The sequence below is a fragment of the Gambusia affinis genome, linkage group LG16 (genome assembly GCF_019740435.1).
Source record: "Gambusia affinis linkage group LG16, SWU_Gaff_1.0, whole genome shotgun sequence".
Taxonomy (NCBI): Eukaryota; Metazoa; Chordata; class Actinopteri; order Cyprinodontiformes; family Poeciliidae; genus Gambusia; species Gambusia affinis.
The window spans coordinates 2,321,585-2,337,047 of NC_057883.1; the positions used below are offsets into that span (position 1 = coordinate 2,321,585).

At 37.8% G+C, this 15,463-nt stretch overlaps 1 protein-coding gene and 1 long non-coding RNA gene across 5 annotated transcripts; one reads left to right on the plus strand and one right to left on the minus strand.

Annotated features, from left to right (window-relative positions):
* Positions 1-19: 19 nt before the first annotated feature.
* On the plus strand, positions 20-4,540 carry LOC122846045 (cyclin-dependent kinase 2 interacting protein). Of its 3 annotated transcripts, none has more exons than XM_044142714.1 (5): positions 20-140; positions 2,663-2,834; positions 3,151-3,295; positions 3,474-3,603; positions 4,213-4,540. In XM_044142714.1, exons 2-5 carry the CDS (start codon positions 2,683-2,685, stop codon positions 4,413-4,415), a joined length of 630 nt encoding a protein of 209 aa, XP_043998649.1. In that variant the 5' UTR covers positions 20-140; positions 2,663-2,682; the 3' UTR covers positions 4,416-4,540. The 3 variants fall into 3 exon arrangements, with proteins under 3 accessions (XP_043998649.1, XP_043998648.1, XP_043998646.1); XM_044142713.1 differs by lacking the exon at positions 20-140 and adding an exon at positions 1,038-1,148; XM_044142711.1 differs by lacking the exon at positions 20-140 and adding an exon at positions 1,726-1,834.
* Positions 4,541-7,011: 2,471 nt separating this feature from the next.
* Positions 7,012-14,321, minus strand: LOC122846046. Of its 2 annotated transcripts, XR_006373183.1 has the most exons (6): positions 14,093-14,321; positions 11,449-11,508; positions 8,888-8,970; positions 8,088-8,417; positions 7,832-7,995; positions 7,012-7,333 (listed from the first exon to the last, which is right to left on the minus strand). It is a non-coding gene; the product is annotated as an uncharacterized LOC122846046 (long non-coding RNA). The 2 variants fall into 2 exon arrangements; XR_006373182.1 differs by lacking the exons at positions 11,449-11,508; positions 14,093-14,321 and having other exon boundaries at positions 7,013-7,333; positions 8,888-10,677.
* Positions 14,322-15,463: the final 1,142 nt, after the last annotated feature.

Sequence of the window (15,463 nt, forward strand, 5' to 3'; positions counted from 1 at the left end):
TTGTTGTTGTTTTGTTTTTGTTTTTCTTCACCTACGAGCTGAAGTTCGCTTCTCCGAGGATGCTCGGACTTTCTCCCAACTTCCTGCTTGCGTCATTGAATTGCGAATCTGCGTAAATTAGAAGACGTCACTCCGCTGAGGTTTGCCGAATGTTTATAATGTTTGAAGTGGGACAGAACTGGGACAACATTTGGATTTGTTTTTTTATATATATATTGTTATTATTTTGAACCTTTTAAACAATGTTTAACTCCAGGTTGTTCGTTCCGCTGAAACAACAATTCAGTGAATATTAATAGAAAATTTGTCTGCACTTATACGGGGTTCCATTTGTGCCAAAGTTGATGAGGTTATCTTAACATCACGTCGAATTTCTCCACTAGATTCTGTAAAATACAAATAAAATGAAGCAGATGAATCAGATGTACACTGACAACTAAAAAGGATTATTGGAAAAAAAAATTGCGAAATGGGATTTTTTAATTTTGTTAATTTGTTGATATTTCTGCTGTTTACCTGGTAAAGACTGAAGTTTAAGTTGTAAGTGCATAAATGTTAAAATAAAGTTGCTATATCGAGATCAAAGTGTTCAAAGTACACAGTTATAGATCTGTTACGTGACAACCATAGTTTTGTGTAACTTTATACTATAATTAGGATTTATTATCATGGAGTTCTTTCAGCCTGGCAGGCAGCACTGATCCTGTCCAGATTCATACTAACCCTGCTGGAGAACACAGCAGCTTCAGCAGAACACCCTTCCTTCCCTTAAAGATACCATTACACTTTTATTTTCAATATTTCACCTATAACCACAAAACAGAATTTTGATTTATTCTTGCATTATTATTTTTTTTACTTTAACCTAGTTATTTTCATGTTATTTGGTAATGAGGACGGGGGGCACAAAAAAAGAAGGAACTGAACATGTTTGTTATGGACATGCTGCTTTTTCATTTAAGGACAATGACCCAAAGCACATGGCCAAAGGCTTCAGAACGCCTCTGTGATACCAGAGTCCAGACTTGAACCTGACTGAATGTATCAGGAGAGCTCAGAAAATGGCTGACAAATGTCTTCCATCCAGCCTGATGGAGTAGGAGAAGAACTGCAGGGAAGAGCGGGCCAAGCTGATAGCTGAAAGATAGGTGAGCTGGGCTGGTATCATGTTCAGAAAGATTTGAGGCTGCCTTGATTCCAAATGTGGGCCAACAAAAATGCTAAGCAAGGCTGTAGATACTGACATAAACGTAACTTCTTGGTTTTCGGTTTTAATACGTTTTCAAAATAAACAAAATTTCACATTGTCATGATGAGATGCTTGTGTGTAGAAGAACAGACATTAATTTAGTACCGTTTGAAATAAGGTTAATAACATATCAAAATGTGTAAAAAGTGCAGTGCTGTGAACACTTTCTGAATGCACTGTATATATAGTTCACTTATACAGTGCAGATCTATCTATCTATCTATCTATCTATCTATCTATCTATCTATCTATCTATCTATCTATCTATCTATCTATCTATCTATCTATCTATCTATCTATCTATCTATCTATCTATCTATCTATCTATCTATCTATCTATCTATCTATCTATCTATTATATTATATATATATATATATATATATATATATATATATATATATATATATATATATATATATATATATATATATATATATATATATATATATATATATCGCCTCTAGCGATAGCGGTCGCTGATCGCTAGAGGCGCTCACGGCCCATCTGAGACAAAACAAAACAAAGAAGCAGTAGAAGAAGAGCAAACTATGGCAAGTAGGTGACTAACGGACTAACGTGTTAATGTAAGTAACATATTTCTCCTTCAAATAGAAAGTGGTAGGTTATCTGCAGACATTTACAGATCGTGTGGTCGTGTGGGCAGTAGTTTATGGTTCGCTGTGTTAGAAAACTGGATTAGGATACAGAGTAGCATCCGATTTATTTATTTATTTATTTATTTTTACATTTGTACTTAAATAAATGTTTCCTGATTCGATTCTTAAATAAAATAGAATGACAGTAACTAACTGACAACAAATATAACACAAATTTCAGACCATAGTCAAAAATTTGCTACACACTGGGCCCTAGTTGTAGCTTCACGTCAATTCGTTCGCCATATTGGGAAGGGAGACGTCGGTTAGTGAAACCAAGGAGTTACATTTTTAACGGGATTAAAGAGATTTAGAGCTCACAATTAGCCATGAAACAGTTTATAATGATGAAGAAAAGTATTTTTTCATCGTCAGTGACGTAAAAGCTTGTTATAGTCCGCTTGTCCGTTTTTGGTTCTGTTTCTGAGGATGCAGACCAGAACCAGAAGACCTGAGAGGTCTGGAGCAGGTCTTAAGTTTAGTGTATTTTCCTACTAGCCCATTCAGTGATTTATTCTCTGAGCTCCAGCTCCTTCTGCTGGGATTCCTCTATAAACTTCATCAAGATTTTCTGACGGTGGGGAGAACTCTAACCTGCCATGCTGAAAGACTTCTACATTTCTATCAATCTAATATGATGTAATATACTGTGTGATGTTCATTTTGGCTTGTTTTTATACGTAGGAATAAGTAAGTATGGACCATTTCTTTCCACGGAGACAATTTGGGTTAATATGTGTGTGAATGTGTTCCCAGGAGTCCCGGCTGATGTTCCAATGTCTTCGTCCAACACAAAGTTCTCTGCAGTCACAGGAAGTGCTCGGAAGATCAAAGACAATGCGGCCGACTGGCACAACCTGATGCTGAAGTGGGACAAACTGAACAACGACGGATTCCAGTGTGCAACAAACATCGTCAACATGAGGAAGTGAGTGTGCTCAGTTCATTACCTTCCTGTAGTTTGATGTTTTCTTAATAAACGTACAGTAATTAGAGTTTTAATAATGTATTAATACTAATCACAGCACATTTGATGGCTGTAAGATGTGCTGCTTTAGCCCCGTGAATGTACATCTCACCTATACCACCATAGCAAAAACAAAATGAGATATTTTTGCTCTCATCTACTCAGAACAATCTCAGCTGCTCACAAGTGAGATCGCCCATAGTTGACCCAGAAACTCTTCAATATAAAATGTAATCATCATTTGACTGTTATTTTTCTATTTTATTTTCTTCCCCAGCTCTCAGAGAGACCAGCAGCCTCTGGATGACTTCCCTCCAGCTTCAGCATGTCAGACGTTTCCTTCAGCTGTGCAGCAGCAGGCGGCTGGAGCAGCAGAGCTGCAGGATGAATGCTCCAGGCTGCAGGCTGTCGTTGACCGAATGGTGATGCTTCGTTTAGCTTCAGCCGAGCAAATGAATGAAGGCTCGGGTCGTTAAGACTTCCTGTCGTTATCAGGAGCAGCGAGTTAATGTTGAGGCCGACATTAACGTGGCCGTATCGTCGACATGTGATGCTAGATCCTACACAGGTTTGTCTTTAAAGGGATTTTCATTTGTTCAGGTTGTCATAGTGGCGAAGATGGAGCATCTGATGAGCGTTCAGCGAGGAATCCAGGATCTGGAGGAGTTTCAGTTTGGACCTGAAGGAAGAACTTTGCCTCTCTGCCACAGCTGGAAGACCCAAGAGTTTGGTTAGTCCACCTGAAGCCAGCACACCCAGTGTTTACCTGGACCCCGGGCTTTCACTCTGAACTCTGACTAAACTCTGATGTGGTTGGTTTGTGTGGTTCAGTGATGAGTTAGGAAGGAAGGATGGATTGAGGGAAGATATAAATTAAGGGCACAAGGAAGGAAGGATGAATAAACAATAGGAAGTAGAGTAGAAAGGGCACATGATGGGAGGATTGCAACATTTTGATAACAGGATATGAATATTTTTCTATTCTATCCAAATCTAGAAAAAGCTGAAATCAAATTCCATAGTTTTCCAGGCTGTTTAAGAACCATGATTTATTTTTGTTTCGCTTTGAAAAAACAGTGGAAGGAATCGTTGTGGTTTATTTCAGTTTTATTCTTTACACATTCTTAGGTGTTTGGACTCTAGATTTGATTAGATCTTTAAGGTGCTGTTCTTATCCGTCAGCAGATGCAAGAACTTTGTAAAGGTTGCTGATGTGTGAAAGCACTCAAAAGCTGCGGAATAGATACCATGTTGAAGTGTGAACAAGTAAAACCCCTCCACGGTCCTCTCCTTCGAGGCTCCGTGGTTTTATGAACTCGTGTCTACCTGTGTGTTCCAGAGGAGTCCTCTCGGGTTCTGTTGGCTGCCTTCAGTCAGGAGCTGAAGCTGAAGCAGGTGATTCTGCAGGAACTGGCCCACACCTCCGTCTCTGACCTGCACATGGTCTACCTGTCCTGCTGGCTCCACCAGCCGTTCATCCCTGCCCAGACCCGGTTAGCCCTGGAGGCGCTGCTGCTGGAGACCGGCCATCGATCACTGTGACCATCGCTGCACTCGGTGTATAGAGACGATTTCGCTAGAACGACTGGAACCTGTTTGTTTTTGTTAATATGTAAATGAAACAGTTAAACTGGTGCAATGAAATAAAGGTTTAGGTTTGTATTTTAGACTTTGTTTGATTTTTTTTTTTTGTTTCTTCCTGATCCAGTTATCTAATTAGAATTGTACTGAAGGATTTTGGCTAAATCTATCAAAGATAGTCTTTAGGCTGATCCATTCATTATTTTTTATAATTTGGGTTTATTAGGGATTTTTTCTTCACATCATTAAGAAAATCAAATCAATAGCATTACTTTGCTGTAGTTCCTCATACTGATCATAGCTGAGGCGACAGTGGAATGAAATGGACTCTCGCTTTGGGAGAAGGAAAGAAGCAAGCCAGCCTCCTTCACTAGAGCTCTGATTACAGACCTTTACTGAAAAGATCTGACAGGCTGCAACCATCTTCATCCCGTTCTTTTTTTCCCTCTGTCCTCCAGAGGACTTTCTGTCACTCGAGCAGCTGGCCTCTTCTTCCAGAATGTCTTCATCTCCATCCTCTCTCCCCATGGCAACGCTCTTTTCTGGAACTTGCTTGAACACTGCCTGTTGCTGTGTGGGATTAACTCTAAATTTATATTGTTCAGCTTCAATAACATCATGCATCCCGGCACCACACTCAAATTCTTCTTGGTTACACCTAGCTTCTTCATACTGTAGCTCATTTCTTGAAAGCATCTCCTGAACTCTATCAACACATATAAAGCAAACCTAATCTGTAGAGCTTTTATTCTCAGAATTAAACCAAACTGCTGCTTTCCCATATATTCATGGTATGGATCACAAACTTCATCCCTTTTCAGTAATTGCTTCCCTGCATGTCATGCCTGCATTTCCAAATCCTCATTGGAAGAGTCAAGAGTTGTTTGTTTGAATCAATTGGATTATTTGTGCAATTTTCTTACCACTAAATATTCAGTGTACTATTAGTGGTATTCTGACAAAGTGGAAGTGACTGGGAAGGACAGAAATTCAGCAGTGTAGTGGTAAACCAAGTAAAACCACAGGGTGAGGTCAGCAGGTGACCCCTTTCTGTGGGGGTCATCTATCACCAAACCACTAAAATAAACTTACTGGAAGTCTATGCTAAAACCCCAAACACAAAAAATATAGTACGCTAATGTTAAGCATAAAAAAGCATAAGCTAACACTAAACCTCTAATCACATTAAAAATATCAGAAACTAACACTAAACACAAAAATATTGTAAAAATGTTGTAAGCTAACGTTTTGTAACCCAGTCTCTCCCTCTTTAGACCTGCAGCTGGTGGAAGACACCCTATGGGCTCTGCGTTGTGTTTCTTTTTGTGAAGGTGGGGTGTGTTCTGTGCAGAAGAATCAGACACAGGACTCTTCGTTGAGCGGAGACTTTCGCGCGTTTATTTCGTCCACCTTACAGGCAGCAAACACACTGTCAGCATTCAGCAGTTTTTCCTCTATAAAGCAATCAAATATCAGCAAAACAAAATGCAATCTGCAGCCAACTGGCACACTGAACATACAGAAATGGATCGTCATACCAACGTAATGTACATTTTACACCGGGCTAGCAGAGCTGCTGCTTACCTTACAGACAGAGAGATGTTTGTATCTTTTTCTTGGTTATAAATATCTGGTTTCAACTGTGCCTCTTTTTTATATTTATTTTTTTAATTTTTTTAGGTGGTCATGTTTCATGTTTTGCGACTTCTGTGGTCAAAATCTGGGGACGGTTCAAGTGTTCTGCTTTTCATGTGGGAAAACTTCTTGGCACAAAGTGAAGACATCAGTAAATAATCTTGAAGTTCTTTTGGTTCAACAAGCCATAGATGGAAATACCAGCTAGTTATCAGTAAATATACTGTTCCAATTCTGATTCTGATTTTTGAATATTTTTCTATTAACATACTTTAATGTACATTACTTTTCAGTACACTATTTATATGCTACTTTTAATAACTCCACAGTACTTGTGTTGAATTTTTGCCCTTACAGCATTTTATTCTGTTTTTACATATTTTATATGTAAAAACAGTTTAGTTTATGTGAACTGAACTGCTTTAATTGTGTCACATTGTTAGTTTAGCAGCTGAATTTCTCCATTGTTGGACAGTAAAAGAATTTCTATTCTGCTCTATTTTGTTTTACAGGGTCGGTGCTGGACTCGCTCTCAGAAGAGGATCTGATTAAGACGTACTTTCATGACGGCTGCAGTCATGCAGAAGTTTTGGATTTCTTGTCAACAGTTCACAATGTTCAAATGAGCCGTTGCTCTTTAAAGAGCAAATTTAAAAAGTTATCAATTTTATGGAAACCAATGATGTCATTCTAGACTGTTTGTGTCTTTTCTGCTGAAATTTTTCTTCATTTGTTCTAATTTTGGTTTGTTGTTAGTCCCAGTTCTGGATGATCTGATGAATGATCTGATGAATGATCTGAAGCAGAGACACGTCTAGTGCGGTTTGCCGAAGTTTTATAATGAAAAAAATAATAAAATCAGCCATGTGTTAATAGTATGTCACTTTTTATTGTAACAGTTTCTGATGACATAAAAATGTTCATTTCTAATATTTATATATAAATATAAATGTTCTGTGATTCTTCATTTGAACTCAATAAAGTCCAGAGAGTTTTGCATCCCAAAGTTCATGTCTTTTTAGAAACTGATGGTTTGTCTTGGGCTTTGGTATTTTGTCAGTGTTTGAACAGGAAAGCGAGGTTTGGTCCGTCTCAAGGAGAATCCTAGCAGTCTGGTTTCTTCTTGTCGTCTGGTGCTGCCCTTTTCACTGAGCTGAACCTCAAAGATTTCCTCTCATCAACTTTTCCACACTTGAAGTTTCAAAGCAGAAATGAAATCCAGGGTTGAAAGGTCATCCTTGAATCTAGAAAACATTTAGGACAACCATCACTTACTGATGCTAAAAAGAGCGAGTTATCAAATGGATGTTTTACAGTCATAAATAAACATTAATATTTCTAATCTTGTTTTTTGTTTAGCACAGGTAATATTAAATCACTTGAATCGAGTTTTACTTATTTGTCAGGATTTTTGTCTCTCTAATGATTTTAATTCTTGGCTGTTTTTACTGTTAGCTGATGATGATTTCTCCTCTAATATAACTTTAAAAGCTTCCCATCTGATGCTGTTGTTTCATCTTTATTCATTTCAAAATATTTGATGCAGATTTCAAAATTTCAATAAATGTAACAAATTTTGAATCTTGTTCACCCCTTGATCAATCTTATTTACTTTAATCTCCAGGGACACTGCCTGCTGGCTACTGTTGATTCTTACCCAACATTCACTTGTTTTAACTGCAACAAAATAGTAACTAAATTAACAAAGTTGGCAACATTTGGTTTGTTATTGAAGGACCTACTTCACATGATCTCTGTCTCTTTATTCTGTCCTGTCCTCAGCTGTCCCCCTGGTCCATCAGGAAACATTTTTTATGAATGTCCAGCAGGATTTTCTGTGTCTCCTCAGTCCTCTGTGTCTTCTCTCTCCTCATTGGTCCAGAGTTGTTGTCTTGTCTCACTGATGCTGGAGAATCAACACATAATCAGACACACATTCAGTCTAAATAACAGATGATTGAAGGAGACTTTCTGATCAAGTCATCATCATGTCCTCACCTTTTCCACAATCTCTTCCAACCAGTAGAACAGCAGGTGGAGCAGGTCTTCTGCTTTATTTGTTGGTCAACTCAAGTCATGTGACATGAGTTGACAGAGAAATGAAATCAAGAGAAAAGACAAGAGAGTTAAAGAGGAAAATAATCATGGACAGCAGACAGAACCAGTTTGGAACTTTCAGCTCAACTCTACGCAGCTCCATCTGAAATGTTTAGTTATGTTGAGTAGATAGAAATGTTCTTACTTTTTTTCGTCAACTGGGTTCTCTTATCTTCCTCCACCTGACTGACGGTGTTGAAGGTGGAGGATTCCAGGCTCAGGAGATCCAACCTGTGATGATCAGAACATCAGAGATCTGAGACGTCTGGACCTTGGATCAGAGACTAGTGTCTGTATTTTTTAATGTCTATTCTCTTTTTGTGATCTTTCTGTGTTGCAACACATGAATATGGCCATAGAAACTATTTGTTTTATGAGATTAAAAGTTTATTTTCCTTCCCTCTGATCCTGTTCTCTAGATTCTCTCTGGATAAAAGCTCTTAATTAAATCCCTCAATCATAAATTCTGTCTATCTTCTCCTCTGACTTCTAATTTCTTGTTGGCTTGATGCTTTAATTTGGTCTCTAATACAAAATATTATCAGGAAAACTTTCCTTACTTAGTGTAAATTTGACCTCTATATGGAGGAAGACTTTCTACTAATAGTGAATTTCTTTCTATGTTTATTTAGTAAAGCTGATGGTCCCCAGTGCCAGCAGGAGGCCAGCAGTATTACATGTTGTGAAATGCAAAAACTTACAAACAGGAACCAGGAGGACAGGAACCACATGGAGAACCAGGAAAGAATCCAACGATGAGCAGCTAAAACCTGAAAGATTCAAACTGGGAGACTGGATTAATGAAGGACCAGGTGAGAACAATTGACTATATTAGAAGCACCGTGTGGGGAAGCACCGCTATTACACCCTGAAACTTGGCATTTATTCCTGTCTTTTTCTTTTATCCTTAAAGATTTTAATTTGTACTCCGCGGGATGTTTAAATTCTTCTACATTTTAATTTGTCCACCGTGACATCATATTAGTCCTAAAAGATGAATATTTCTCCCTACTTGAGAAGCGTTGTCTCCATCCTTAGAGAAATGAATTTGTCCAGAAAAGCGTTGTCTCTTCTCAGTCTTAAGAGATTTTAGGTTTGACACCCGGCAGCATTACCTACTTTTAAAACCATTATTATCACCTGAGTTTAAATGTCTTGCTCATTTTAACATGTGGTGTTGAGGGTTTTGGAATGCAGCCACCAAATGATTGATCCGTGGATCAACAGTTCATATCCGGGTCCAAAGGTCCTGCCTATTTCTCTCTTCCTCTTTCATCTTTGAACGTTTGAATTAACTCCTGTTTTTACTGTTGCTGCCGTTGTTATTTCATACTTAAAAACGTTTCACTCCCTGTGGTTTTTATAAAGTCCAGACCAGAATGATTGTAACTTTAAAACCGCTGTTTCAATCCGTAGAGCTCAACTGATTATAATGTGTCTCCATTTGTATGTTTTTATGTCTTAAAAATTAGAACTTTCAGAAATATTGTTTAAATTTTAGAGTTTAATTTGTTTCTCAATCGTATTGATTCCAGTGTCCTGAGCCGCGTTGTCTTTATAGTTTTGAGGTTTGATTTTTACCCAGCAAGATTGTTTTAGATTTAATATTAATCCTGTAGCGTTGTCTTATTCCTTTTAACGTTTATCTTTTACGCACCATCCATGTCCGACTACTTTTAAAGTTTTTTGTTCAGCAGTATTGTCTTGTTCCTCATAAAGTTAAATTAGCATCCTCCAGCATTTAGTCATTCATTCATTAACAGCAAAAAAGGAAGCATTGCCTGTCCTGCCAGAAACCTTAACATCTAAAATGAGACATCTAGCAGCGGGATAAAGAAAAGCCCTGGTGCAAGATGCTACCTAAGGCATCCTCGGTCCTGCTAGAAAGCCATTTGCTTTAACATAAACAGAGAAATTACAGTATCCTAATGGGTCTTCTCCGATAGGTCTTCAGTTTTTTAAGATCCCAATCTAATCAGAGTCATCACTTGACAGGTCGTAGTGAGGTCTAAACCACTCTTGTCTGGAACTCTCTCTTCCTCTAATTCCGTCAGATCCAATTCCAGAAGTTGAGGGTATTGGTTCCTCTTCTCTGTCCATTTGACACTTCATCCAGACACAAAAGCAAGGGAATCTTGCACTTGGAATTTTGCAGTATGTTGAGGAGGAAGTACTCACGACAGGGGAAGACACAATAGGATCCTCACACGGTGTGCTTGGTGGACGACTGAGGACGGGGGATGACAAAATAGGATCTTCACTGATTGGGGGACTGATGGCATAAACAGACACAATGGGACCTTCACAAGGTAATCTTGGCGAGGGACTGAAGACAGGGGAGGACAGAATGGGATCCTCACATGCACTCATAGGTGAAAGACCAAAGGGTGAAAAAAGGTGATCCCCCCACAATGACATGGGCGAGGGACTGCCGACAGGGGATGACTGAAAAGAATCCTCACACAACACATTTGTGGAGGGACTGAGAACAGGTTCCTACACTGACATGGGTGAGGGACTGCGGACAGGTTGATGACTGAAAGAATCCTCCTGTCAACACATCAGTGTCCTGGATCTGGAGGCTTCCTCTGAGACACAGGGATCTCCTCTTCAGAAACACTGTCCCTAGTCCTCTTGGCAGAGGGCTCCTCTTCAGCTTCACTGTCCCTAGTCCTCTTGGCAGGGGGCTCCTCTTCAGAGTCACTGTCCCTAGTCCTCTTGGCAGCTCTCTTCAGAGTGTCCTTGGTCCTCTTTCCGTCGGTCACCAATGTCCCATGAGTCGCATCCCCTACCAAACCTACCTGATGACGTTGCAAGACACCAAAAGGTCTGGAATCATCTGCACTCAAAATGGGCTCTTCAAATGAGGTCAAGTGAAAAATGCCGTCTTGAAACTTCTGAGCCATCTCAAGCTCAGCGTAAGGACGGTCCACTGTTGGACTGCAGCTGGTAGTACTGATACTACCGTAACTTGTAGTCCAATCACTACCTACCTCATCTTCACTGTAGCTGGTAATAGAGCTACAACTGGAGCTGCTAGCCCAGTCATCTTGACTGGAGCTAACACTGGAGCTGCTAATACAGCTACCACTGAAACTGCTAGCCCAGCCATCTTGACTGGAGCTAACACTGGAGCTGGAACTACAGTCAACGGACTGCGGAGGTGAACTACACATCAACTCCTCTCCATGATCTCCAGAAACCATGTTGTCTGATATGGTTTCTTGGAAAACATTTGACCCCACCTTACCAATATCCTTACCATCGGCTAGATGTTCCTCCAACGCTGGGGATCCGTCTGCTGGAAGAGCTACACAATGATCTGTGAAAGAAAACAAGAAAAAACTATGATTTAGTATCAAGACCTTCACAAAGATCCGAAACAATGTTTAAAGAGAACAATGAAATACCAAAATACACTAACCCAGGTTTGAGAATGTCTAAATATAAATTAAAGAAATATGTGCTGTGTTGAGAACTTTTTAATACCTAATAAAATGCTTTTAATCTTACATTGTACCATTAGTGTGAATAAAATAAAACACTGTAACAAGTTACTCAGTTTACCCTCCTATAACTCTCACAAATCTTTGATGCTGATCAACAGGTAAGTTTTATCTTAATAGCCAAAACAAGATACATGAGCCATTCATTACTATTAAACTAAAATTACTGCTTACAGAACTTTAAAACTATAAAAGAATTTAATTAAAGTCCTCTAAGCACCACAAATGTTTAGAATCACATCCACAGCTACTCTGACACCCCGTCAGTAAATCCTACAGTATGAATAAATACCCATATACTCCTATATATAGCCAACAGCAGAAATGTACATCTGTAAAAATCAGAGTCTAAAGACTGGGGATCTAAATGAACAGGCCGACACAAGTGGCCTTTCCTAAAATATCTAAGTTATATAAAAGAAATATATATCTAAAAACTTTTCTAATCTTCAAGTATTAAGGTTTTATTTCAAGCAATGTATCCAAGGAGACCAAATGGGTTTTTGAGGCATTTTCTGAAACCCGGAACAGGCACTGACTTCTTATTCCAAAGATCTGAACAAAACAAAACAGATCTTCTAAAACCAGAAATAACTTTTTAAACCACATAAGTGTTAAACCCCCACAATCCCACCAATATTTGAACTAACAGATGAATCACAACCGAACTCCCTGAAACCGAGATCATTGTTTTTCTAATGAATTTTAACATTCACTGATAACATTCAACTTCTGAAAATGATACAATGGAACAAAACACTGTTTTCTGGTCTTGAGTAATTACAATAAATAATTTAGTTATTTGGTTAAATCAACAGGCACACATTGATTGTTCTTTAAAGATTTTTTTTCTAAGAATAAAGTTGTGTTGTCATTTAATCAATGTATCCATGGAGACTAAATATACCACATTTTCAAAAAGCTGGTTCCAAAACTTTTTTCAAAACAAAACAACTACAGTCAGTATTACTGACATTTTCCAAAATTTCAAATAACTAGCATATAAATCACAATACAAATTCAATTAACTCACAAATATGTGAACATGTGCATCAATGGAAATTACTGATTTTATGGAAAGCCTCTTTGAGTGTCCTAATAAACCTCTACAAGTTAGATGTCGTTGCCATGGAAACCAAATATGTTTTGTCAGGGCATTTAAAAGAAAATAACGGTCAAGAACAAGCTAGTTTTCCCGTTTTGATTTGTTGTTGTTTTTTTTTTTCAAACCAGCATAACAATTTTTCTCAAACACTAGTGCTAACATCCCAGACATCTATCCACACATTTCAATAAGCTAACACATAAATCACAAAACCATTTAAATTAACTCACAAATTAGTTTCATCCCACAAATGCAAAAAAAGAGCCATTAAAGCTATATATTTCAAAGAAGTCAAGTATTTTTCGAAGCATTGGATTACAAAGTCATCAAACCTGATACTCTCAGATTAAATAGCACCGTTTGAACTTTTTCAAATCAATTCACCCATGTTAGCATTCCTGGCTATGCTAATAAAAAAACCCCACAGAACAACATGCCCCTATCTTGAAAAAATAATAAAACTAAACAATCAAATCATAGATTGTCATTGGAAAAATACATTTTTAAAAATGTTTTGTAAAGTAATAAATATTTAATGCATTTCATTCAGCGTGGATCCATGGATGCATTTCATCCATGGATACCGAGAGTGTATCACAGCATTTAAAAAAAAAAATAAATAAATAACGGTCAAAAAACAAGCTAATTTTCCAACAACTGGACAGAAATTTAACCGTTTTTTCTTCTTTCTTTTGAACTCAGCATTAACAGTTAATCTCAGATACTAGCGTTAATAAAGCATTGGACAAAGTCATTAAACCTGATACTCTCAGTACATACAGCACCTTTGTTTCAATCAATTTGCAGATTTTAATATATGCTAAAAAACCCCAAAACAAAACAAAAACATGTCTCCTTTCTTCAAAAAAATGACAAAACTAAACAATTAAATTACAAGCTATCAAAGGGGAAAATACATGTTGTTAAATGTTTTTTTTTTAAAGTAACATTTTATTTAGCGTATCCATGGAAACTGTTTATCAGAGTATTTTTCAAAAACTAACGGTCACGAACAGGCAAATTTTTCAAGAATTTGACATTAATTCAACTAATTTGACTATAATTAAGTGAAATACATATGCTTCTTAAATCACTACATTTCCTGGAAATTCAGTCAAGAAAAAACTCATTATTTAAGATTTATGCTAGCAAGAATGCTATTTGGTTTTTTTTGTACAGCAGGCAGTATTTCTTTTAAAAAACGCACACAAACACAAAATAAACTAAACAATTCATTAGTATTTTAGTAATAACTTGTTTTTGTTTATTAAAAATAGTAGAAGAATGATATTGACCTTCCAGCTGACCACCCTGCTGGTCCTTCTTCTGGCCAGGATCCATTTTCGTAGGTTTTCGGCTTCTTCAGCAAGTGCGTAATACACCAAGTGCTTCTTGACCAAGTTTTGCAAAGTTGACTTCTTCACAGGTTCAAACCGTCCGAGGCGTTATGCTCTTTCAGCCGTCTCCTTCAAAAGTCCCGTAGCAAAGGGAAAGAATTCAGGAGGTCGGCGTCATTTATAGGGTTGCCGACGCTAACGTCGTTTCCATGACTTTCATTGACGAAGGCTCAATGACGAATGCACGCGCAAGTGCGCGAGAGAAATTGGACTACAGTACACAAATTACAAATTGCACCAGCTAAATAGTAAAAGATTCAAGCAGGACATCTTGTGTTGTAGTACATAGTTCGGTTACAAATCACTCTTACGAGGCCAAAAATATATTAATATATATAATTATAACATATGTTAGTATTTTAATATTAATGTTAAATTGTTATCTTGATATAAGTCGAAACATTCCCACATAGAGAACCAACAACTTTTGTACGTATCAGAGAATGTTTATATCATTTTAGTTATTAAGCAAATGTGGGAATAAGAGAAAATCTGCTGTTCTTGGAAAACCCTCACCTTCCCTTCCTTGTAGAGGAGAGATGAAAAACATCTGAATGAAGTCAGCTGACATTTAAAGCAGATCCTATCTTTCAACTGAATCACCAAACTGAAGGGAGGTTTGACACATTGTTTTATTCTAAGAAGGTAACACAGTAGCTATTGAGTTTTCTTTGCCTTGATATCTCAGTCTTATAATTCTAAGTCTCAGAGGTGTCAACATCAAACAATTATATGGAGTTAACCCCTTTGAGCTTTTTGATCTATGAATCAGTCTGCAGCCAAGTTGTTGTAGAGATTACATAAATATTATTAGGGCTTAATTAGTAAAATGGCAGCAAATTAGCTTATTTCATAACTTCATAACCAGAGACCTTCTCTCCTCTGGTCTGTTTAACAGCTACAGTCTCAGATCAACTCAGGACTGTCAGCAGCAGAAACAGCAACTCTATACCTGTTGGGGAAAATATAGACTACAGGGAACACCTGTGGTAGCGCGGGGGATTAGCACGCCCCACGTTTGGAGGCCTTAGTCCTGGACGTGGACGTTGTGGGTTCGACTCCCGGTCCTGACGACCCTTGCTGTATGTCTTCCCCCCTCTCCTCACAAAAACTCTTCAGAGAATGAAAAAATAAAATAGACTATATTTGCTTTGCATTGTCCCCACATGATGGCAATGATATAGCAGAATCCCATTAAATTTTTGATTAATATGGGTTGTTGCTATGCTGTTGTACGGTGTTTTATGATCTTGTTCAATGTGCCCTTTT